General features: G+C 36.7%; 2 protein-coding genes across 6 annotated transcripts in view; one reads left to right on the top strand and one right to left on the bottom strand.

Annotated features, from left to right (window-relative positions):
* Positions 1 to 23,355, top strand: part of LOC310723864 (uncharacterized protein) — an 80,559-nt gene extending 57,204 nt beyond the window's left edge. Inside the window, exons 4-5 of one of the 3 annotated variants that reach the window (XR_014532817.1) lie at positions 21,251 to 21,548; positions 22,220 to 23,355. Coding sequence is in view for 1 of the 3 variants with exons in the window: in XM_083537290.1 (XP_083393416.1) it covers positions 22,199 to 22,203 (5 nt within the window). In the remaining 2 variants the exon portion in view is untranslated. Of the gene's footprint in view, positions 1 to 21,043; positions 21,549 to 22,198 lie in introns of all 3 variants that reach the window. The other 2 variants (XR_014532818.1, XM_083537290.1) reach the window with 2 other exon arrangements.
* LOC310724211 (uncharacterized protein) overlaps positions 1 to 27,786 on the bottom strand; it is a 63,252-nt gene that overhangs the window by 14,844 nt on the left and 20,622 nt on the right. The gene's annotated exons all lie outside the window — the stretch shown is intronic.

Genomic DNA, 27,786 nt, shown 5'->3' with positions numbered 1-27,786 from the left:
GTGGCAGTTCAGATTTAAATTTGATGCAGTGTGAAGACAAAAAGTCAATCTTGTTTGTGATCTTAGTCTATTAAGTATCTTTATAATGAGGGACAGCAGTGTCAGTTCTACATTTTGGGACCTTCTAGAAGACCACATGATAAATGTGAGGGACCATGAGATTAAATGCAGTCATAATCATGCAATGATAAACCATTCTTTTAATTAATCAGCTGATTTTCCTTTGCCTTCAGACTGCTCAGGTGTTTTGGGCTACACTTATATTTGTTGTACTTCAGGACTATCATCCTTCCTCTCTGCCTGTGTTTTGTAATAGTGAAATTGAACATGCTCGTCTCCTGCCATATTGACACTGGATATACAAACATACAATTTCCAATCAATATATTCCTCCTTCTAAATAAGATGTGAAAGTTGATTCAAGAGATTGGAAGACATGAATCTGCTATCATAACAACAAGACATCAGTTTACACATTCAGTAACACTTTAAAGTGATTACAGATTACACTGATTGTTCCCAATATTTGTACCTCACCAGTTAGATTTTTTTACTAATATATATATATATGTGTGTGTGTGTGTATATTTAAACCTGGATCACATCTTCTGGCTTTTTCTTTTTCTCAGGCACTTTTGGGGGTGCCTTTGAAGACTTCTCCGAACAAAAAACCACACACACACACACACACACACACACACACACACACACACACACACACACACACACACACACATATAAAAACCCATTTTATTTAAAATAAATAAGGATTTAGTTTAAAAGCATATGCTTCTGCTCTTTTTTTTTTAACAAGAATTGTTTAGTTGTTATTATTATTATTATTATTATTATTATTATTATTATTATTATTATTATTATTATTATTATTATACACTCCGAATAATAATACCTTGTTTTTTACATCTTGGAATGGAAGAACCTTGACTAGTGGAGAAACATATAATCCTTTACGCCTCTGACGTCTCTTTTTCCACTGCTCCATTTCCACTCGAATGGACTAGAAGAGACACACATACATCACACAGGTTTCTTTTTTTTTTATCTTTTAGATTTTTTTATGAAGTGTATCTTACAGCATCTTAGTTTATAGGACTGTGGTGAGACCTGAGATGTTGTATGGATTAGAGACAGTGGCATTGAGTAAAAGACAGGACGTGGAGCTGGAGGTAGCAAAGCTGAAGATGTTGAGGTTTTCATTTAGAGTGACGAGGATGGACAGGATTAGAAATGAGTTTATTAGAGGGACAGCGCATGTAGGACGTTTTGGAGACAAGGTGAGGGAGGCGAGATTGAGATGGTTTGGACATGTGCAGAGGAGGAACATGGGGTATATCAGTAGGAAAATGCTGAGAATGTAGCCATCTGGAAGGAGGGAAATAGTAAGAAGAAGGAGGAGGTTTATGTATGTGGTGAGAGAAGACATGCAGGTAGTTGGTGTGAAAGAGGCAGATGTAGAGGACAGAGAGGTATGGAGAAGGATGATCCCCTGTGGGGACCCCTAATGGGAGAAGCCAATAGAAGAAGAAGAAGAAGATATTACAGCATCTTGGTTTATATTTAGGGAACATTGAATTGCCAATATTTTTTAAAAGGTGAAAGTACAAACATATTTCATTACTCTGTTTCTTGTTCGTTCTGTGTCTTCAAATTCACGGAGCAGTGCATCGTGCATGCTCTGATAAATCTGGACAAAGTCATCCAATCTTGTCAATCTCCTTCTCTGGAACCTAATTTTTTTTAGGTCCCATTGACTTTTTTTTCATTATTCCTTGTGTCTGATTGTCTTGTGTAAAGTTCTGAATTATGGACAACAAATTGTAGTTATTTAAGGCATTACATTTATGCATTTATGTAAAAAAAAAAAAAAAAGAAAATTTATCAACAAGCTATTAAAATTAATCAGTTGAGTTTTTACCTGATTATTGGACTGACTGACTTTTTTATAAATCTGCCTGAAATGTTGGTAGGCTGAGCCTGTACCATGACGTCCAATATCACCTAAAGAATTACATTGTTTGTTTGTTTATTTTATTTTATTTTTAAATCAGTAGTAATGTTAGAAAACACTCCTATCAAAAAACCTACCTAGCAATAGGCCAGACCACAGAGTTGCGTGTGGAAGGAAGTACCTGGTCAAATTTTCAATGAATGTTGGGGCGTAATAGCTGTTTTCTTTCCCATTACGGTCAAGAGGTGCTTTCACTATTACCTTCTGGAAGTGGCTTTCAAGGGGTGTGTTTCCCACATCATTCTGAAAGGAAATGTTTTGTATTTAAACATTAATGTTTATGAAGCGAATTACGTTGTGTAGCTGAAGAAGCAAGACACAGGAATTAGTTATATATAAATATAATTATCTATCTATCTATCTATCTATCTATCTATCTATCTATCTATCTATCTATCTATCTATCTATCTATCTATCTATCTATCTATCTATCTATCTATCTATCTATCTATCTAATGTTTATTCATTCATTCATTTTCTCCCGCTTATCCGTAATTCGGGTCGCGGGGGCAGCAGTCTAAGCAGGCCCCCGCCTCCGACCGCTGCCCAATCCTCATAGCACCGTCCCTTACGGTCCCTCCTGCAGGTGGTGAGCCTACAGGAAGGTGGCTCCACGTCACTCCGACATCACAGACCTTGATATTTCCCTCGTAAGGGCCCCCCTGGAGCATAGAGGGTTAAGGGCCTTGCTCAAGGGCCCAAGAGTGGCAGCTTGGCGATACTGGGGCTTTATCTAATGTATATAATGTATATTATTACAAAATTGTCTTTATGTGCATTAGCATAAATAATTAATATGTGCTATTAATAATAATATACATTATATCTAATGTATATAATGTATATTATTATTAATAGCACATATTAATTATTTATGCTAATGCACATAAAGACAATTTAGCAGGCACTTAATTTAAATCAAATTGTGGTTCAAGTAATACTTAGAAACATCATGCAAATGTTAGGGAATGTCTTCAAAACCTTCTTTTATGTCCTTGAATGTAAAGTTTGGACTTATGTACATGATGAAAACACACATAGTTGAGATGTCCTTTATAAAAATCCACTGCAGGTCAAGACAGAGATTCAACATAGCACATTGCTGCAAAAGTGTGTATTGTCAGCAGTCTACATATATAGCAATAACTGTTAATAACATTTTAATGACCTTGTAGTCTTCAGCAACAATGTTTTGTTCCTCAACTTCCAGTTTTCCTATTTGTTGCATCAGTGCTTGCAAGTTGTTATAGTGCTTAGCCACATTGTCTCCAGTGCATGGACTACAAAACAGGACTGTGGCACTGAGGAGCACCTCATCCATCTGCTTCAGATTTTCTGAACATGCAAGTAGCCCAAATGTGTGCATTGCAAGTTTGTAATGTTTTGGCACTCTAAAATGAAAGCAATAAAAACAAAAATTGGTTATGTTTCAAATGCTTTATACATTAATCTCAGTTAAAAAAAAATAAAAACCTACTGTTTTTTGCACAGACACTTTGCATTTTTCATTATGTGGCTTAAGCATCTATGAAGGATGGGAAGATCAAACTTTTCTGCCTGGTATTGTCCACTGATTATTTCAAAGTACTTCTTCAGGAGATCCTCCAGACTTAGTTGGCAGAATGTAAAAGAAATAGAATTCAGAAGCACAAGGGAGCCATCACAAATGATCATAATTGGCCTTTTGACTGCCTTTTTCCCATACATTCTCATCATGTCTGTTTGGAAAGCCTGCAAGAAGTACATGACAGATGCTGTTGTGTGGTCACAAGTAAGATAGGTTGCAATTGGAAGAGGAGATGCCCCCTTGGAAGGATTACGCACAACTATTTCATACACATAGTATGGTCGACTTGTGGAGCTTCCTTTCTGAATAATACTTCCTGTTGCATCCAGATAGACAATGTCTTCTTTGCGCCTTCTGTAAAACACTGACAGTGTTTTCTTAGACCATAGCATTATTGCTTTTGGGTGCATCATGACCCTCTGTAGGACTTCATTGTCTGATCCTTTCTTTTCATCAATTAATATTTGTAGACTTAAAAGTTCGTTTGAATGAGGTCTTTTCAGTTGTCTTTGGGTGCATGCAATGGTTTTCAAAACCTCTTTTGTTGGTGCTTCATCCCTGCACCCAGACTGTACCACCATCTCTGGGATTTTTTGCATGGATTCCAAATATACATTTCTGGGCAGTTTGCTTTCCAGAGTTTGTGCAATAGATAAACGTGCATCTGCACGCACTGGTCTCCTTTTCAGTTCAGTGGTACTGTGATAAACATCTCCTCCTGTGAATAGCACTGCTGCCTTCAGGGTGACCTCATCGGTCACTACCACACTAACATTAATTGGGCAATTTTCAAATCGCAGTAGCCCGTACATTCGAATAAAGGTGTGTTTTTTTTGTGACAGCAGGGTTTTCACACTGTGTCTATTAAAACCAAAACTGCAGTATGGGTGAATTGACCGTATTCCCTTCGCAATCACGTTTGTCCACTGTAACCCTTGAAAACATCTTCCTTTCTGATGCTTTCTTAGCTCTTGCCATTCTTTCTTGTCAATAAAAAAGAACCATGGCTCTTGTGGCAAACTACATTTAAAGAATGTGTCCTTTTCCTCACTGCTTTCTGTAGACATGTAAGCTAATTCAGCCAAGTCAGGTTCCTTGTCATGATACTGTAACACAAAAACAATTTCAATTGTGATTTCTTATAAAAAAGTATATATGCATTATTATATCATTTGGCAATAAATGTTATTAATTTGATCAAATAAATTTTATTTATTTACTTAGTTAGTTAGTTAGTTAGTTAGTTAGTTAGTTAGTTAGTTAGTAAATGGTGAACCTGTGTATAGAACCTTCTGCTGTATGTGATAATTTCACATTTCTCACAGTGCACATTTTTGAGGCAAAGGTTTTAAATGACTTGAGTCCTTTTTTTTTAATCATATTAATTTTTTTCCCTTTGCATATTTGTGTAATTGTCATCTTGTATTTCATATCAGACTGCTATTTGTTTTGATGTTATAGAATATCTGAAATATTAAAGATAGACCTTACATTTAATATTATGCTAGTATATACTATACTACTATATTTCTATGAATATACAGTCTGTATAGAAATGAATGACTTCTCAAACCTAAAATAAACACATTTTGTTGCTTTTAAGCTGGAATTGAAAACAGACACAGTTTTTGTTGTATCCGGCTGTATTCACTCAGTTCAACCTATTACATTGCAATGAAATACTGTATAAAACCAAAAACACTGTTATAAATGAATACATTAATTACTGAGTTCTGACTGAAAAAAGTGAAATAGCATCGCCAACTTGTGTTTGGTTTTGTTGTTTTTTCCTTTTTTTTAAATTACAAACTTACTAACTTTGCACATCTAAACTTTGCACATTTTGTCCATTTTCTTTGCAGAACTGCCCAAGTTCAGTTCAATTTTATGGTGACCGTTTGTTGACTGCAGTCTTCAAATCATTGTACAGATTTTCGATTAATGTTGAGGCCAAATAATAACAATTTAATCTTATCTGATCATAAGACCTTTTTCCATGTGTCCTCAGAATCTTTACGGTGCATTTGACAAAGCTCATTTATGACTGCCTGATTTAGGTTACAAGACCTTTTGTACGAAGGGGTGATCCTTTTTCCAGCTCAGTGTTTCTTCTTTTTTTTTGCAGTCATGTTGGTCTTCTATCTTTCATTTGGATGGTATAAGTTGAATTGAGTAGAGCTTACTAAAACGTACAGCAGAGTATAGTACAGCTTACTAAAAGAAAAACTGTGTCTGTCTTTATTTCAGACTGCAAAGCAACACAATGTGATTCTTTTAAAGGGAAATTATTATTTTTATACCCAATTTTGTACTGAAGCAAAAACCAAGATATTTTTTAAATATATATTTTATTTGACTACCTTTAGCTTCTGAAGATTCAGGCTTTTTTTCAGAACAAGGACTGTTACCCTTTAAAAATGTTGTCAAATTTTCCCAAGAGCCCTGAAAGTAGACATTATCAACAACACAAAGTAAACCCTTAATAATAACTAAACATGGAACATGCTAATTTTATCTTTTACTTAATAATATAGACAATTACCCTCTGATCAGGAAATGCTGATTTGCATTTAAGGTGTTGAATAAGTTTATCTTTTCAAAATAATATATTTAAATATTTAATGTCTTTCTGCATAAGTGGAGGCCAATTACTGTCTCCCACATTTCTCCTATCCTAAATCATTCTAAATGTGTAAATAATACACATAAAAGTGCAACACCATGCAATCCTAAACAGTTTCTATGTTATTTAATTTATTAATACTTAAAAAGTATACTCTATTGCATATTGAACAGCTAGTGCAGTTATAGTCATTCAAATATTTTTCAATAAGAAGACTGGACCTAATTTGTGTGTGTTGTATAATACAATGCACACTATTATTGTATAATATGCATTCTCTATCAATATCCCTCTGGATAATTGTAGTGCATACTCTAACAATCATTTGAATATTTCACCTTGCACACAATGTGTCACAGTTACCATAACAACAACTTATGACAGACAAATTACCAAGGAGGAACTGTTTTCTCCAGAAGCTTTTTCCTCATCTCACTTTTGAGCTGCTCTTGTTCCCTGATGTTTCCTGGTGAAAAGTTAAGAATAAACTTGTTCATTTCGAAATATGATCATGATTAAAGTTATTTGACATTAAAAACTATATTTTTACAAACTTTAAAGTACATTAGTACCTTTTAACTTTAGCATTAATAGCATTTTTTTACAGAAGAGAAAATACCTTCCAAAGATGTGCAGCGGCTTTGCGAATTTTTAGCCGATTCAACAGTGTATTGGGTATTTCCAAATCTTTGCAGACGTCTCCCCATAAACCAGATTCATGATAAATACTGTTGTTATTCATATTGACACCAGGTATAGAACATTTTGAAATGCTTTGCAATATTTGGTCCAGGTTTATGGTTTAAGTGTCCTTGACTATAAAATGACATAGAACAATAGAAAAACAGGTTTTAGTTAAAAATAAATAAATAAATAAATAAATAAATAAATAAATAAATAAATAAATAAAATAAAAAATAAATATATATATATATATATATATATATATATATATATATATATATATATATATATATATATATATATATATATATATATATATATATATAATGTATGTATGTATGTATGTATGTATGTATGTATGTATGTATATTCCCTTGTGTATATACTTGCCTTTCCAAAAATGGTGAAGGTGCAGGTTCTGAAATAAACACACACAACCATACACAGACACACCCACGTTTAAACAAACCCTAGTTTCTGAACATTTATAAATACAAACTTATTTCCACTAAAATACAAAATAATAATATAATAATAATTTTAATAATAATAATAATAATGATTTATTATTATTATTAACACTGACATTCACTGCAGAAAATAGATCATGCATTTTGCCTCTCTTGTTTGAAAATTAGTTCAGAGATTGCTATTTTATAACTGGGCCACTAAATGACCCTAATCAGCGTTCAAGCCAAATGAATAAACTGAATCAAAAATGTTAAAGCTCAGTCCTTTTTGCATGCAGGTATGCATTTATACATCTAAAATTTATTTTTGGCAAAACTTTTTTAAGCAGTTACATTTGTTTTGCTTTGGTTTGTATTTATTTTCAATTATTCAAGTCACTGTAGCTTCTCAATTTGCATTTTCCCTGACACTTTAAAAAAAGGTCAAACAATGAAAGTTGATTATGGTTTTTATATGGTTTTTACACAGTGTTCATAAGCTGTGGCAAAATGCTTGCGGGAGTGGGCTCATGGGGGTGCCCAGTTGTTGTGTATTCCACTTAATTTTTTACTAAAACAATCTTTGGTACTCCTCTAAGTCTATTTTTAACTTGCCATGGGGGGTCCCTGATACATTATGGGGGTCCCAGATCCCCCTAGCCCCCCTCAATTCAAGCACTGGTAACAGTCCTGCACAGGGCTCTACATAAAGGTGATTATATATATTACCAGCAACCACGCGAATAGTTAGATAAATCGCATTTTTTAACAAATATATATATATATATATATATATATATATATATATATATATATATATATATATATATATATATATATATATATATACAGTGAGGAAATGAGTATTTGAACACCCTGCTATTTTGCAAGTTCTCCCACTTAGAAATCATGGAGGGGTCTGAAATTGTCATCGTAGGTGCATGTCCACTGTGAGAGACATAATCTAAAAAAAAAAATCCAGAAATCATAATGTATGATTTTTTAACTATTTATTTGTATGATACAGCTGCAAATAAGTATTTGAACACCTAAGAAAGTCAATGTTAATATTTGGTACAGTAGCCTTTGTTTGCAATTACAGAGGTCAAACATTTCCTGTACTTTTTCACCAGGTTTGCACACACTGCAGGAGGGATTTTGGCCCACTCCTCCACACAGATCTTCTCTAGATCAGTCAGGTTTCTGGCCTGTCGCTGAGAAACACGGAGTTTGAGCTCCCTCCAAAGATTCTCTACTGGGTTTAGGTCTGGAGACTGGCTAGGCCATGCCAGAACCTTGATATGCTTCATACAGAGCCACTCCTTGGTTATCCTGGCTGTGTGCTTCGGGTCATTGTCATGTTGGAAGACCAAGCCTCGACCCATCTTCAATGCTCTAACTGATGGAAGGAGGTTGTTCCCCAAAATCTCGCAATACATGGCCCCGGTCATCCTCTCCTTAATACAGTGCAGTCGCCCTGTCCCATGTGCAGAAAACACCCCCAAAGCATGATGCTACCACCCCCATGCTTTACAGTAGGGATGGTGTTCTTGGGATGGTACTCATCATTCTTCTTCCTTTGAACACGTTTAGTGGAATTATGACCCAAAAGTTCTATTTTGGTCTCATCTGACCACATGACTTTCTCTTATGACTCCTCTGGATCATCCAAATGGTCATTGGCAAACTTAAGACGTGCCTGGACATGTGCTGGTTTAAGCAGGGGAACCTTCCGTGCCATGCAGGATTTTAAACCATGACGTCTTAGTGTATTACCAACAGTAACCTTGGAAACGGTGGTCCCAGCTCTTTTCAGGTCATTGACCAGCTCCTCCCGTGTAGTTCTGGGCTGATTTCTCACCTTCCTTAGGATCATTGAGACCCCACGAGGTGAGATCTTGCATGGAGCCCCAGTCCGAGGGAGATTGACAGTCATGTTTAGCTTCTTCTACTTTCTAATGATTGCTCCAACAGTGGACCATTTTTCACCAAGCTGCTTGGCAATTTCCCCGTAGCCCTTTCCAGCCTTGTGGAGGTGTACAATTTTGTCTCTAGTGTCTTTGGTCTTGGCCATGTTAGTAGTTGAAAACTTACTGATTGTATGGGGTGGACAGGTGTCTTTATGCAGCTAACGACCTCAAACAGGTGCATCTAATTTAGGATAATAAATGTAGTGGAGGTGGACATTTTAAAGGCAGACTAACAGGTCTTTGAGGGTCAGAATTCTAGCTGATAGACAGGTGTTCAAATACTTATTTGCAGCTGTATCATACAAATAAATAGTTTAAAAATCATACATTGTGATTTCTGGATTTTTTTTTTTAGATTATGTCTCTCACAGTGGACATGCACCTACGATGACAATTTCAGACCCCTCCCTGATTTCTAAGTGGGAGAACTTGCAAAATAGCAGGGTGTTCAAATACTTATTTTCCTCACTGTATATATAGGTTGTAATAGCGTATTTTTCTTAATTAAATAGCAAATTACCTTGGTAAAAATCAACACATACCTGTGCCTAAGATTACTCATCCTTTATCCTGAATGTTGTCAACCTTTCCATGCAAAGAAATGCTAATCGATGCTTTAATGGCTCCACATCGTCACAAAAAAGATTTACAGCATGTGAAAGCCTATCACTGTATTAGAATAGTGACTAACTGCCCAATGAAAGCGAACTTTTGTCAACTGTGATTGACTCAATGGTTCCATAAAATACATACGAAGTAAAAGTAACTTAAAAAACCAATACATAAACAAAAACAGGCTAGAAAAGTACAGAAAAGAAACGACTGCACTCCACTCATAGACAAAACACAGCAGAATTAATTATATATATATATAAAATCTAAATAAGAAATAGCTTTATTGCCAAGCACGATTGCAATTACAATGAATTTGTGTTGGTGACAGAAGCCTCCAGTTGCTCATTAAAAAATAAAGGAATGTGAAATAAAAAAAACGAATAAAAATAGTTAATGCACATTTTTGTAAAGATAAGTAAATAAATAAATTGTATTACTGCTCAGAAAAGTACAGATAAAAGTGATATTGGACATTATTTATTTTATTGAACAATGGGGAAAGCATTTAATGGTTCATGAGATTAACAGAGGTAAATATAATATGTACATTTCAAACAAATGGTAAAAAAGCTAGTAAAATTAAAGAAAAGAGGACAAAAAGAAGTCTGGAAAGTTATATTTGATGACATCTAGAAGAAAATATCGACCTGGTTAAACTTATTAATAGCTTGCAGCCTGTTAAATACCGAAATTCAGAACACATAACTTATCTTGTTTGTTAAAAAATACATATTATTTCATAAATAGTAATATAATAATGTTACTATAATAATATTATTATAATAATGTTGTTATTATTATAATAATAATACTAATAACATATAATATTATTATTGTTTCGGTGTGAGTAGTATAAACATATTTTTGGACAGGGTAAAAAAACCTTGTTACGTTTTTTGTTCAATTTTTTTCGATTTATTTATATATTTTGTCCAGAAAGCTTGTAATCTATTACAGTCCTCATGCTTCTGCAGAACTCATTGGTGACATTCTGCCACAGACTCTATTGCAGCTTAGTCCTATAGTAGTTTAATGATAATTAAAATGCATTTTATTAGGCACCTTTCAAGACTCAATGACACCTTACAAGCACAGGATTGATTGATTGATTGATTGATTGATTGATTGATTGATTGATTGATTAATTGAATGCAACACAACCAACAATTTGTGATATTGATTATGATAAACAGACATTTGATAAAAATAGAAATATGTAATTTCCAAACAATAAAACAAAAGCCTAATAGGATAATTTTAGGTGAGTGAATCAGTGCGCAGAAGAGAGTCAATAAATGTCCACAGGTGCTGAAGTCAAAGTAGATACTGTTGTGCAGTCTGGCGGATTCTTGATTGAGTTTGCTTAATCTTTAAAATGCCCAAGTTGTAATCTGGGGGAAAAAAGGCAAATTAAAAAAAATATATACACTTATTTCTGCATTTGAAAAAAGAGTACAGTAGAAAATCTTGAAAATCAATACACTAATTGACAGGGTAAATCTAAATGAGAAACATTTGAAAGATTGAGCAAACCTGTAAAGAAAAATGTTTTATGAGTGTTTGAATATGGACAGTGATTGAAAATGCAGCGATGCTTGGAGTAATTTTTGCTTTTACTTTTCTCCAAAACTCCACAGTAAAATGAGTTGGACTTTAAAGGAATAATAGACAGGGAGACCCTTAATAAGAATTATTTAAAAGATTGAGCAAACCTATAAAGAAAAATGTTTTATGAGTGTATGAATATGTGACATGATTGAAAATGCACCTGAGGTTTAGAGTGATTTTGCCTTTAGTTTTCTCAAAAACTCCACAGTAAAATAAGTTAATATTTAAGAGAATAATAGACAGGGACACTGTACATAAGAATAATTTGAAAGATTGAGCAAACCTATAAAGAAAAATGTTTAATGAATGTTTGAATGTGGAACATGATAAAAATGCACTGAGTCTTTTTTATAACAGAAACGCCTTTCTGAATTGTCTTTCCATGTATTTGACCGCTCCCAGCACCCATACCGTAAGTGCACGATTAAACGCGCAACACTAAACAAAGTGCGGCTGCTTAACCGTGTATTTCCAAGATGCGGCTGCTGAACCGCAGTGTAATGTTGAACCTTTTCATATGGAAACAAACTTTAGTTTTGCTTAAACATTGAATCTGAAACAAACAAAGTTTAATATTATATACAAATGAGAAAATACATTTGAAATAACACATCAGTGGTATTAGTTTCTTATTACATCTCTCTCTCTCTCTCTCTCTCTCTCTCTCTCTCTCTCTCTCTCTCTCTCTCTCTCTCTCTCTCTCTCTCTCTCTCTCTCTCTAGACTTTCTAATTCCATTGATGTAAACCTTTTACAGGGCAACAACACAATCAAAAATAATTATTTCCTTCAATTAAAAAAAAAAATCTTTCAACTATTAACAGTCCATGCCTTGGAGTAGAAAAAGTGCATAAAGACTGTGGTATCTGAAATTCAATCAGATTCCTGTAAGGTTAAAATGTTGGCCAGATGTTTCCATTTAAGGTTATGAAAGAGAAGGCCAAGTGTTTATGTTAGTGTCTGGACCAAGAGGATGTAGAGGATGTATGTAATGTTTTTGGAATCTGTACAAGTCGACTTATGGAACAAGGTTAAAGGTTACATGCTCCATGAAAGAGGAGTTCCTTATGCTTCGCATTACTCACCATCAGTGAGACTCCTGAGTGGGGTTTTGTTCATCTTCATTAAAGAGAACAGTTGCTCACAAAGATATGTGCTGCCAAACATAGAGAGCATTTAAGCAGCTTGGGCACGGAGTTGGAGCAGTGTGTCGGGGAGGAAACATGGAAACTGTGCAGCACACACAGAGTCGTACTTTGATTTGAGCGTGTCTCTACACTGGAGTTCAATCAGCTCCATTTGGAGGTTGGTTGCTGCGCTTTCCAAGTCAACCACAAACGGATTACTGAGCAGTTCAAATCTGCATTTCTGGGCTTCAAAGTCACTGGGTAACTTCAGCGCTGAGTTTTTCAGCGGCCTCGACTGACGCGCTAACGCACTAACAAAGCATTCTGGGATTTGTAGTATTAGCGGTGTATGCGCTATATACTGGCGGGCCAGCTGTAATACACACTTGATATGATCTCGTGGACCAAATATAATTACACCGCGGGCCAGAGTTTGACACCCATGCTTTAATCAATTGTCCTATTTGATCTGTTCTTCAGCTTTTTACTCAGTTAATATAGTAAACAATGTTTTATACCAACAGCTTTTACACATGCAACCAGTTAACAGATCAAATATTCACATGCGTATCCTAGTGATTTCCCAGAGAAAGTTTAGTTTTAAAGTAAAGTATTAAGTGGCGGACTGCAAGTTTGTTTAGTTTCTGCCTCGCACTTTTGAAAATTAGAACCATGTTTCCACTGTGTTGAGTACTAGTGTAGCCTGGAATCACAGTGTTGATGGACCGAAAGAGAACAGGTGGTCTTAGCCTAAAAGGCATCTATTATCAAAATAGGCCAACACAACTACATCTGCTCGAATACACCCCGTTTAATCAGAGCATAAGCCTGTAAAATAATGGAATAGCCAGAGTAGAATAGAATAGCCTTTATTTGTCACATATACATTACAGCACAATGAAATGTTGTTCTTTGCATATCCCAGCTTGCTTGGAAGCTGGGGTCAGAGCGCAGGGTCGGCCATGATACGGCGCCCCTGGAGCACACAGAGGGTTAAGGGCCTTGCTCAAGGGCCCAAGAGTGGCAGCTTGGCAATACCGGGGCTTGAACACCCGAACTTCCGATCAGTAATCCAGCGCCTTAACCACTGGAGCCACCACTCCCCCACAATAGATTTGATCGAGGGATTACTTTCACTTGATCGCTCACCAGGGAGGGTTGAATCCCCCGCCCGGCTACGCCAGACCAACCGAAGATCCGCGGCGCTGCGGTATCGTTACGTTTAGGCGGGATTCTGACTTAGAGGCGTTCAGTCATAATCCCACAGATGGTAGCTTCGCACCAGTGGCTCCTCAGCCAAGCACACGCACCAAATGTCTGAACCTGCGGTTCCTCTCTTACTGAGCAGGATTACTATTGCAACAACACATCATCAGTAGGGTAAAACTAACCTGTCTCACGACGGTCTAAACCCAGCTCACGTTCCCTGTTAGTGAGTGAACAATTCAACGCTTGGTGAATTCTGCTTCACAATGATAGGAAGAGCCGACATCGAAGGGTTACATGTGATTATAACAGGAGACAACATACAGCGGGTAAAATAAGTATTGAAAACGTCACCATTTTTCTCAGTAAATATATTTCATAAGGTGCTATTGATATTGTTAGATTTGTATTATTTCCCATGTGATCAACGATGCCGTGGTGTGTTTTCTGATCAGGGAAGAATCACAGCACGCAGAATGGTGCAAATGTTGTTCTTCAGTTTATTGCAGATAACAGACAAGTGTATATACACACTGGAATAACCCTGAGCTAAAGCTGTTCTTGATTTGGTAAGAAGACAAAGTAACTGGAGATGTGTGAGTCCAGATAAAGACTTCCATAAAGATAATATAGGAATGTGTTTAGAGAACCAGTGTGAGAACCATCTTAACACTAATAGACATGAAATCCAGACATACAAAGATATCAAACCATTTAGAACATTTAGAAGTTTAGAAATCCTTCTGTAACCAATGCAATCAGTATGTTTGTAAGGATGCGAAGGTGTTGAGAGAGCTCTTCACTTTTACCCATCATGAGATGTTTCTTGTGTGACACCTTGTTAATGGGACACCTTTATACAGGCCATCAGTTGGGACTGAAGCAGCTGATATTGATTTACAATGACAATAGGCAGGATTGCTTTCTAATTTCTGATTGATATCCACTGCTGTCTTGGCTTTTCATTCATTTTTGCAACTCCCTGTCTTCATGTGTTCAATATGTGTTCAAAATGTGTTTTCTTGTGTGTGTGTTGTTTCACGACATTAGACAACTTCATTTATGGACATGTATGGTTTGATTCCTTTGTATGTGTGGATTGCATGGGTTGTTACCAACATCTGATAAAGATTTCATGTCACTAGCACCTTTACAAATATATTTACTGAGAAAAATGTTGACATGTTCAATACTTATTTTACCCGCTGTATTTATGTGTGTGTGTGTGTGTGTGTGTGTGTGTGTGTGTGTGTGTGTGTGTGTGTGTGTGTGTGTGTGTGTGTGCGCGCGTGTGTACACTGGCATGTAGGGGAGATAGTTGTTGGAGAATTGAGTGCAGCTGGTGATGGAGAAATAGGTGAATTAACATTAGCACTAGCAGAGCTGTTCAGCTCCTTGCTTCTTGAGATTAATGGCTTCTGATCATGAATTCTCCTCCTGTCCAATGAAATGTCCGGCCATCAGAATGCATGCAGTATGAATGCAGTCTGTCTGAATTGCTGTACATTAATATGAATGCAGTCTGTATGAATAGCCAAACATGTATAACAAGAGTCTAGTGGACCCAGGAGTCTAGCAGGGGGAGGGAGAAAAGGACCTGCATTAAAAACGATGTACAGTAAAACCCAGAGTGACTTATTTCCTTCTTCTTCATTCGGCTTCTTCCATAAGGGGTCGCCACAGCGGATCATCTGTCTCCATACCCCCTGCCCTCTACATCTGCCTCTTTCCATCCTCAGCATTCTCTTACTAATATACCCCATTTCCATGAAACTATACTGCTGCTCACAGATGGTCACCTCTTCTCTCAGCCTGGCTTCCACTACTCTTTCCCATGACTTCATGGTGTAACTGATCAACTTAATTCCCCTGTATTTACTGCAAGTCTGCACATCTCCCTTATTCTTAAAGATCAGTACCAGCACACTCCTTCTCCATTCCTCAGGCATCTTCTCACCATCCATTCTTATACGTCACTCTATGATCCTCCTTCTTCTTAAAATACGTGTTTACCACTGCCATTTTCCTCTTTTTAGCAAAAATCTACCACCATCTGCCCTTCCACATTCCTCTCCTTAATTCCATACCTACCATCACCTCCTCATCCCATCTGTACCCTTTACCTACATGCCCTTTAAAGTCTGCCCCAATCACCAATCTTTCATTTCTAGGATTACAGTCCACCACTTCATCTAACTCACTCCAGAATTTTTCCTTCTCCTCCATCTCAAGCCCACCTGTGGAGCATAAACACTGATGATATGTATCATCTCCCCTTCAACTTTCAGCTTCACCTTCATCACCCTATCAGAAACTCTCTTCACCTCCACTACACTCTTACTGTACTCTTTCTTCAGAATCTTCCCTACACCATTTCTCCTTCTATCCACACCATGATAGAACAGTTTAAACACCTCCAATGTTCCTGGTCTTATTCACTTTCCATTTGGTCTTCTAAACACACATATCTACCTTTCTCCTCTCCATCATATCAGCTCCCTCTGTTCCTTTACCAGTCATAGTACCATCATAGTACCAACCCGAACCTCCACTCTCCTCCACTTCTTTTGCCGCTGCCTCTGTAGACGTCGGTCCAACGATACCTGTGATGGTCGTTGGTAACCCGGGCCTCGACCGATCCGGTATGAAATTCTAATTCGTGATCTGCATGTTTGATTTGGCACATGTTTTACACTGGATGTCCTTAATAACGCAACCCTCCACATGTATCCGGGGTTGAGACCAGAGTGCACTGACTTGTGCAACACTAATGGCTGGGTCAGAGTATCTTCTTTCCAAATGTAAATTGTGTATGTAGAACACTTTGGTCAGGAACTGTTCACATTTACATTTAGGTAGGTGATTTTCAGCTGAGAGTCTGAAAGTGGAGGTACATTTTAACAAGTTGATTGAAAATGCCCTCATAGGCCATTAGGAGGAAGTAAGTTGCTGCTTTTGACAGCCACAGATAATTACCTGCAGTCGTCATCAATGTATTGTTGTCCCAACCACAGGGATTTTCACACATCATTTGGAAGACAGCATGCAGATCAGCTCAGTAGGTACTGATTGTTTGCACCAGTCCAGATTTTTAACTTTGTCTAATGAGAGCTACTATTAGCAAATGTTCTGAATCAGAAATGTATTTTGCTAAATCCAAACATTGCTTGAACATAGTTTCAGGTAGCTTTGTGATCATGGACTGAATCCTGTTAAGCTCTGATGTTATCACAGAAGCACAACAGGTTCCACAGTCTTTTCCTCTGTCTCCTGGAATTGAAAATAAGATGATATAATGCTGCCTGGTCTGGTACTGGGAAAACTCCTCCACCTTGAAGACATAAATATCGGGGATTTTGGAAGATTTTATACAAGTATTAAATAGTTAACCCTTTAGGCCTCGTTGTTGCGTGAGCGCAACTAATAGCCCATTGTTCTCAGGTGTTGATATTTAGCAATAGATTAAATAAAAATGGAGAAGAGTAACCATGACTAACTATACATCATTCTAAAGCTTTAAGTCTCAAGCAGCAATTTCAGATCTCTGTTTTTCAATGGAAAACGTATAACGAATGTATTTGCTGAATTTGTGTAAGCAGTACACAATAATAACATGCATAAAAAACCGCACTACTTACATTATTATATTTCCGAATAACTTTCACATTAAAAAAAACGACATATTGCTGGTAAAAAAAAAACAAATATGGCTGGTAGAATATAGTGTTTAAAAAAGGTTAAGACCACAAAAAAATAAATAAATACAAAATTAAAAGAGGCAGAATCTTGGGTGGAGTCTCTACTCTCTCTGCAAGTGTCATGTTTTTTTTATGTGCCGCCTTTCATTTCAAACCTTTTCTTTCCAGCCAGTAGCATTATGGAAACAAAATGATTGATGGAAAATGTAGCCAATAAGTGCAGGATTTTAAAGATATATGTGAGGATTTTATTCTCCATGTGTATGAGTCTTAGTTTTATTACAATTTACAAACTCTTACTGCCGGAAGTAACACGTGCATAGTGACAAACCAGGAAGTGATGCAGCTCTCAGGTCAACACAAACAGCTGTTTACAGCTCGTGCTAACTGTACTTTGTTTACAATAAAACAAAGAAAACAAGGGAAAATAATGGACAATCAAAAAAATTATCTGAGATTTGCAAAAAAAGCAGCGATGTGGAAAATATTTTTGGGGGCGGAGTAACAACAGAGACTTGGAGATCTGCATGGAGATGCGATTTTACATCTGTAAGTTACAATATACAGTTATGTTCAAAATAATAGCAGTACAATGTGACTAACCAGATTAATCCAGGTTTTTAGTATATTTTTTTATTGCTACGTGACAAACAAGTTACTAGTAGGTGCAGTAGATTCTCAGAAAACAAACAAGACCCATCATTCATGATATGCACGCTCGTAAGGCTGTGCAATTGGGCAATTAGTTGAAAGGGGTTCAAAAAAATAGCAGTGTATGCCGTTGACTGTACAAACTCAAAACTATTTTGTACAAACATTTTTATTTTTAGGATTTAGCAATCCTGTGAATCACTAAACTAATATTTAGTTGTATGACCACAGTTTTTTAAAACTGCTTCACATCTGTGTGGCATGGAGTCAACCAACTTGTGGCACCTCTCAGCTGTTATTCCACTCCATGATTCTTTAACAACATTCCACAATTCATTTACATTTCTTGGTTTTGCTTCAAAAACAGCATTTTTAATTTCACCCCACAAGTTCTCGATTGGATTAAGGTCCGGGGATTTGGCTGGCCACTCCATAACATTAATTTTGTTGGTTTGGAACCAAGACTTTGCTCATTTACCAGTGTGTTTGGGGTCATTGTCTTGTTGAAACAACCATTTCAAGGGCATGTCCTCTTCAGCATAAGGCAACATGACCTCTTTAAGTATTTTGACATATGCAAACTGGTCCATGATCCCTGGTATGCGATAAATAGGCCCAACACCATAGTAGGAGAAACATGCCCATATCATGATGCTTGCACCACCATGCTTCACTGTCTTCACTGTGTAGTGTGGCTTGAATTCAGAGTTTGGGGGTCGTCTCACAAACTGTCACAAACCGTCACAAATTGTCCTTGGACCCAAAAAGAAAAATTTTACATCAGTCCACAAAATGTTCCTCCATTTCTCTTTAGGCCAGTTGATGTGTTCTTTGGCAAATTGTAACCTCTTCTGCACATGCCTTTTTTTTAACAGAGGGACTTTGTGGGGGATTCTTGAAAATAGATTAGCTTCACACAGACGTCTTCTAACTGTCACAGTACTTACAGGTAACTCCAGACTGTCTTTGATCATCCTGGAGTTGATCATTGGCTGAGCCTTTGCCATTCTGGTGATTCTTTGATCCATTTTGATGGTTGTCTTCTGTTTTCTTCCACATCGCTGTGGTTTTGCTCTACATTTTAAGGCATTGGAGATCATTTTAGCTGAACAGCCTATAATTTTTTGCACCTCTTTATAGGTTTTCCCCTCTCCAATCAACTTTTTAATCAAAGTACGTTGTTCTTTTGAACGACCCATTTTCCTCAGGCTTTCAAATGCATGTTCAACAAGTGCTGGCTTCATCCTTAAATAGGGGCCACCTGATACACACCTGTTTTTTCACAAAATTGATAACCTCAGTGATTGAATGCCACACTGCTTTTTTTTTTAACACACCATTTTCAACTTATTGCCCAATTGCACAGCCTTACGAGCGTGCAAATCATGAATGATGGGTCTTGTTTATTTTCTGAGAATCTACTGCACCTACTGGTAACTTGTTTGTCACGTAGCAATAAAATATATACTAGAAACCTGGATTAATCTGGTTAGTCACATTGTACTGCTATTATATTGAACATAACTGTATCTCCCTTTATAGTTTTATACGACTTTATTGGTTTTATTGCCTGTTTGTTTTTATAGGAGAAATGCTTGAAAAGTGTGTGTGTGTGTGTTGTTGAGATTGGAATGGCCAGACATCAATATGAATGGCCATGGCTGTAAAACAAGAGCTTGTCTGGCTACCTAGCCATCAATATGAATGCCAAATCAACATCAATAGCCCCAAACATGTAGAACAAAAGCTTTTTATGGTCTGCAGTTTATTAATATGCAGACTGTATGAATAGAGTATGAATGATCACCTGAGTTTAGCAGGTGTCTGTCAAACAGGGGGAGGGAGAAAAGGATCAGACATAGTCTCAGATAAATGTTTGTAGGAATCTCATTTGTTATGAACAATCTTGATAACATTTGAAATATAAACTCATGAGACATGTGGCTTTCAAACCAGTGCTGTTCTGGATTGCTCCAGGACTGATTTCATATATTTATATATATAAAAAAAAAATAATGTTCAATGCAGGAAATGTATATTTATGGGAATTCATCATCTATAACTTAATCTTTTTAAACAATATCAACTTTGATGTTTAAAGCTCAAAGTGTCTTCTTTCCAAAGATATCTAAATTGTGTATGTGGCACATTTTTATCAGGAACTGTGAACATTTAAAGTTAGGTAGAGCATTTCAGCTGTGAGTTCTAAAATCTGGGCGGGGAGGGGCGAATCAGACATAGTCTCAAATAAATGTTTGTAGGAATCAAATTTTTATGATATCTTCATTCAATTTAAAATATAAACTCATGAGACATGTGGCTTTAACCCATTATTTTTCTGGATTGCTCCAGGACTGATTTCATGTATTTATATATGAAGGAATAAAAAAATTTAATTTTTTTTTTTTACAGTATTTAATCATCTATAACTTATCTTTTTGAGCAATATTAACTGTGAATAATGGACAGTAAAGCTGAAAGAGTCTTCTTTTTATAGATATTTAAATTGTGTATGTAGTCCACTATTATCAGGAACTGGTAACATTTAAAGTTAGGTAGAGCATTTTCAGCTGTGAGTCCCAAAATCTGTGTCGAAGCCTAACAGGTTAAAGGTTTTCTAATAGGCCTCAAAATACCTCTCATTTATCTTGTTTCAAACCATATCAGATTACTATAGCAGACATTTCTGATAACATGCAAGACCAAATCTAAAATTATTACACTATATTGAATCATTTTATATTGTTTTCCAGATGCACCACTGCTCAGATTGTGGGAAGAGTTTTACTAAAATTGCTGTTCTGAAAAGACACCAGCGTATTCACACAGGAGTGAAGCCGTATTACTGTGAACAGTGTGGGAAGAGTTTTACTAAACAGGATCATCTCAAATCACACCAGCGTGTCCACACAGGAGAGAAGCTGTATCACTGTAAACAGTGTGGGAAGAGTTTTACTAAACAGGATCATCTCAAATCACACCAGCGTGTCCACACAGGAGATAAGCCGTATCACTGTGATCAGTGTGGGAAGAGTTTTACTCAACAGAGTCATCTCAAATCACACCAGCGTATCCACACAGGAGAGAAGCCGTATTACTGTGAACAGTGTGGGAAGAGTTTTACTCACCAGGAGAGTCTCAAATCACACCAGCGTATCCACACAGGAGTGAAGCCGTATCACTGTGAACAGTGTGGGAAGAGTTTTACTCAACAGAGTCATCTCAAATCACACCAGCGTATCCACACAGGAGAGAAGCCGTATTACTGTGAACAGTGTGGGAAGAGTTTTACTCACCCGAGTACTCTCAAATCACACCAGCGTATCCACATCGGAGAGAAGCTGCATCACTGTGAACAGTGTGGGAAGAGTTTTACTAAACAGGATCATCTCAAATCACACCAGGATGTCCACACAGGAGTGAAACCGTATTACTGTGAACAGTGTGGGAAGAGTTTTACTCAACAGAGTCATCTCAAATCGCACCAGCGTATTCACACAGGAGTGAAGCCGTATTACTGTGATCAGTGTGGGAAGAGTTTTACTCAACAGAGTCATCTCAAATCGCACCAGCGTATTCACACAGGAGTGAAGCCGTATTACTGTGATCAGTGTGGGAAGAGTTTTACTCAACAGAGTCATCTCAAATCACACCAGCGTATCCACACAGGAGTGAAGCTGTATTACTGTGAACAGTGTGGGAAGAGTTTTACTCATCAGAGTCATCTCAAATCACACCAGCGTATCCACACAGGAGAGAAGCCGTATCACTGTGAACAGTGTGGAAGGAGTTTTACCCATCAGAGTCATCTCAAATCACACCAGCGTATCCACACAGGAGAGAAGCTGCATCACTGTGAACAGTGTGGGAAAAGTTTTACTCAGCAGGGTACTCTCAGAATACACCAGAGTATCCACACAGGAGTGAAGCCGTATCACTGTGAACAGTGTGGAAAAAGTTTTACTCTGCAGGGTAGTCTCAGAATACACCAGCGTATCCACACAGGAGAGAAGCCGTATCACTGTGAACAGTGTGGGAAGAGTTTTACTCACCTGAGTACTCTCAAAACACACCAGCGTATCCACACAGGAGTAAAGCCGTATCACTGTGAACAGTGTGGGAAGAGTTTTAGGGATCGGAGTGCCCTCCTCCGCCACCAGCGGAGTCATACAGGACAGAAGCTGTACCTCTGTGGACACTGTGGACAGAGCTATGTTCATCAACACTCATTAAGGAAGCACAAGTGCTCTAACATACAACCATAAAACAAATCATCTTCTTTAATTTCTTATTTGAAGAGATGTAAAGGGAAATTGTACTGTAAATATTGGGGGAACTTTAAATTGTAATGTTAATTTTAATTCGCTCTAACAAACTGGACACCTTTCTAAGCCATCAGAACATTGTTGTTCCATCTACAGTTACACTACAACTACACTTTATGGCAACATGTATGAGGCTACCTGAGCATCTCACCCATATGTGCTTTTTGAACATTATCTAATAGAACGGCTTCCAATCCATTGTCCCCTGAGCCCAGTGTTACTGATTTACTGCAAACTTGAGCTTGATCACACGGTTACACAGCAAGATCAGGGAATAGATTTTTGTTGTATATGTCTGGACCAATAAGAATTAAAGTGCAGACAAAGTCTTTTTTAAATCTAAAATGTTAAATGTATAAACCTTTGGGTATTTTGCACCGACGTTCATTTTTTGTGTTTCTCTAACTTTGAATAAGTTTATTAGTCAACTGTAGAGTTTGGTTGAGGAGTGTTGATGGGGCTGTACTTTAGGGGTAAGACTCAGCCCTTGATTTAAAGTGTAGGGAAATGTTCATTACTTTAGCATACCAAATCATTTTGGACAATGCTATGCTTCTAATATTGTGGGAATAGTTTGGAGACGGCCCTTTATTAATCCAGCATGACCATGCCACAGTGCACAAACTGAGGTTCATAAAGACATGGTTGGATGAGTTTGGTGTGGAAGAACTGAACTGGTCTGCACAGAGCTCTAATCTCGACTTCACTGAACACCTTTGAGATTAAGGTGAATGTTTAAAGTCGATTATTCTAAATGGACTGTATGAGTCTCTGTGTCATTAAAAACGTGTTCAGGAAAAAAATTTGTGATTATTTCATGAGCAGTTCACTTATACTTAAATTTTTTCTAAGGAAGAAAATAGAAATGCTGGTGATAGAAACAATGTTTTGATTCTATATCATAGATGATTATGAAGTATCAACAAATCATCATTGTTATTTACTAAATTAAATTCCAGTTATTCAAAAAATTATATTATGCAGAAAGAATAAAATGGAAAGCAATCAACTTTATTGTGGGAGTATTAAAATCTGTGTTTCCAGGGTCCAACTGTGACACTCAGTAACTTCAGTAGTCTCAGTCTAGAAGTGTATGCAGTTCTCACTGCTCTGAATACAAGAACACCCGAGCTTCATCACCAAATGAAAATAAAAGTTAATTAATAACCAAAATAACTAAAATCTAATGGATATTTACACTACATGCTGCATTTGAAAATTACGTGTGCATACAAATTTTAGACAACTAATTTCCACTTAAATATAAAGAAAATGGTGCAATGTGCTTTTTGACCAAGTTAATATGGTTCATTTAAATGTATAGTATAAGCAAACATTACAGGTTTGAATATGTGTGCAGCTCAGTGTTGCAAAAACTAAATAATACAGATTTACTTGTATATAAATACACTTTTGCTCCACTATTACATTAGGATTAGTTTACACACTGAAATACCTTATACAAATTGCACAGAGTGGGTAGTTTATTAGTACTATTTATCTACATTTTACGGGCATCGTGTAGGCATGGGGTCAGAGTGGGCACTTTGATGGGCTGAATGTGGGCCCCAGTTTAGTCAGGGTTGTGGGCCCCAGTTAGGATGCCTATTTCGAGGGCCCTGTATGGGCCACATCTGGGCTATATTTAGCTATATTATTCAATTGATGATAAATTCAATTGATATGTTTTTGCGTGTTTTATATGATCGAAACAAAAATGTTATATATTAACAATAACATAGTACGACCTTTTAGTAAAAAAAAAAAAAAAAAAAAAACAATTCGCTTGTGCAGCTCACAGAGTCTCTCATTGGCTCCTGTGTTCCCGCCTTCTCATTCTGAAGAAACGGTCATCACTCACTACCACTGATCACCTGACCTGGATAACCTGACCCGACCTGACCTGGATAACCTGACATCTCTGTCACGGTAAGAAATTATCTTTTGTTTTAAATTAATCACATTTTACTGTTGTTTTAATTTAATGTATTCTTCTGAAGATTTGTGGTAATTAAAGTTACAGGCACGATATAAAGAAGGTAAGTGTGGAGAGTGAACTGGTTTACCTCAGAGATAAACACCTGTGGAAAACTGAACATTCTTAATGATTAGCAGATAACTAGGACAGTGTCTACTAAAATGTGGAAATAACGACTTCTCAAACCATTTTCACCCGTGTTTTCTCCATAAAGTGTCCTCATGATAACAGGAGGGTGAAACAGTAAAAGCACTGTGGAGTCTCTTTCTCTTTCACTACCTTTATAACATGTGTATATACAATACACAGAGAAAAGCTCTGAGGAGATTGTGACAATACTTAACATTATTTTAATGTGATTTAGGTGAAATAGGTGGAGGTGATAAAAAACGTTTATATTTATATCATTTCTAAACATTACTAAAAATATGATACGTTATGATTATGTTAAAGATAATAAACGTCATTTTGCGCCATTCATAATGTCAGTTAGATCAGTTAACAGTTTGGGCAAATGGTGGATTAGAAGGTGTTTACAACCTTGGGATTTTTTTTATTTTTTTATTTTTTTGACTGATAGTCTTATGCTCATGTAACTTGCATGCATACAAATAATGGGTTGTGCCCTGGTTGATGCAGTAGCATGCTCTACTTTATATTAATTTTTTGCTTAACAGGAAGCCTGAAGCAGAACCGTTTTCTGAAAACTGTCAGTAAGAAAGAGCTGGAGAAAGCGCTTGGTAAATGGTTCACAAATGCAAGAGACAGAAGGCAACCGTGCTTTGAGAGCCCAGTGGGACCATGATCAGAGGGCAGTACAGCCGGAGGTCATATAAGTCATATAACCTATAGCTAGGGCTGCACAATTAATAATATTTTATCCCGATCACTGTTTTTGCCTCTGTTTAATTAAAAGAATACTCCACCCTGAGATAAAAAAATATCTTATAAATTACTTATCCTCAAGGCATCCTATACAGTGGCTGAGAGAGCGCAACGTGCTGCAACTTAAGAAAACACATGCAAATAGAAAAAAACACCAGCAAATAAAAAAAACCCAACCATATCAGTTTGACAACACGTGCTGCAAATCCTCACAACACAACCAAACACAGAAACACGCTGCAAATCCTCACAACACAACCAAACACAGAAACACACTGCAAATCCTCACAACACAACCAAATAGCACAGATCACAAAATAAATGTTTCAAGGGGACCACAACAAGTGAGAAACCCGTCTGGAACTGCTTATTGTTTAATTTTTATTCGTCAGTGGTGTTGATGTGTGTCGATGACCTGTAAGGTGAGTTGTTTGTTTATTTTATCATTGGTTATTTATGATTCCTTGGCCTTTTGGATATTATTATCCTAAATAATCTGATGAAATACACAATTAGCTGTAAACCGTTATTATGTTAACTTGCAAAGCCAAGGAATCATGATCACGATGTTAAAATAAACAAAAAACTCACCTTTCAGATCATCAACAACACCACTGATCAATAGACACTGAACAAGCAGTCCCGGGGTCGTCACTTGTTGGGGTCCCCATGAAACATTTATTTTGTGGTCTGTGCTGTTTGCAGTGTAAATGAATTGGTTGTGTTGTGAGGATTTGCAGGACGTTTCTGTATTTAGTTGCGTTGTGAGGATTTGCAGCACGTGTTGTTTAACTGATGAAGATGTTTTCTTAATTTGCTGGTGTTTTTTCTATTTGCATATGTTTTCTTCAGTTGCAGTGCGTTGAACTTTCTGGTCCACCGTGATCCGAGGTGTGACTTACATCTTTCAGCGGATCAGAATCATTGTTCAATCACTGGATTTTGGCAAAAGCCAAATATTAGTTTAAGAGTCAAGTTCAGACGCAAGGTTGATATTTTAATTGTTACATTCATAAGTTTTGGATTCCGTGACTGGTCCCCCGGCATAAGGTATTACTGTGTGAGGCAGAGGTGGAAACAATTTACTGATGAGATTCTAGGATATGTCTTAATTATATTGATGCATGTTTTTTTAGATGCTGCTGTGAATGGTAGTATTTCAAAATGTACTAAATTGCCTTTTCTGTCTTCTCTTTCTTTACTGTTTTGTAGGTGTGCAGCTGAGGAATCTGCATAGACCCACCAGTGAACTATTCTACATTAGTAATTCTGTTATTCCTGTTTCCTGTTTTTTTACTTGAATTAATTTAAATTAAATGTGATTCACACATTCTGAGTTGAAGTCATTTATTTTGCACAGTTCAAATACTTAACCATGTAATTTTAAACATAGAGCAGCACATACAATCAACTATTAGTTCTTTGTTTGGTCAGGCACAGTTTTACATTGTAACTGAGGTTTGAAATGGTTTGACAGTGGATTTTCCATAGTAAGATTAAGTACACATTAAGTTCACCCACAGAAATCAATCATGAAATTAATAAATGGGATCTAAATCTCACCCACTGTGGTCCCATAACAACCCCATGAAGGGGCCATTTGTGGGTTGACCCATGATTATTTTGAGATTTATACATTTTACATTCACATGTTTGATATAATTTTAAAGGTCTTAGTGTGATTGGAAATATTATCTCAGTCCTATATCAGACCGCAGGTTTGGGGAAATTCTGTCCTACTGACATAAGGGTTGCCCCGGAGAAGATCCTTACCAGGTGTTCTAGGTAACATTTGGTTTATAGGTCACATCCTGTCCCAAGAAAGGGTTTGCAAAACTTTTATCACTTTGAATTTACAAGTGTTTACGATAGTTTCGGTATTTAAGGAAATTTGGCAAAACAAGCATTCTGTAGTCAGAACTTCTCTGTGTGTCTCTATTGCCAGGTACAGTGATTCTTTAACATTTCTTTAGTAAACTGCATTGTTACAATATTTGGTTTTATGCTGATCATGTCATGCTTCTATTATTTGTTTTAGATGTGACATTTGTTTATTGTTTATTGCCTGGCAAATAAATGTAAAATTCTTGATTAACTCTGAACCTTCCTGAAATCATTTATATCTAGTTGATTATGTAGCCTGGTGTTACCACAAATCTACGACCAGGATAGTACAAACTGAAGGCTCATGAACGGATGGAGCATAAAGCACAACGTCTGGGGGCTTCTGATTTCTGACTATTACTGATTTAGCAAGTTATAACTAAGTGGCTAAATACATTATTCTTTATGCATGAGCAAGCATTGAGAGGTCTACTTAAAGAATATTAGTTTACCGTTATATCCTCTGACTAAGATTCGGACTGGCCAA

The sequence above is a fragment of the Silurus aristotelis genome, assembly GCF_946808225.1.
Source record: "Silurus aristotelis genome assembly, chromosome: 1".
NCBI lineage: Eukaryota > Metazoa > Chordata > Actinopteri > Siluriformes > Siluridae > Silurus > Silurus aristotelis.
This window is presented reverse-complemented; position numbering and strand designations above follow the sequence as displayed.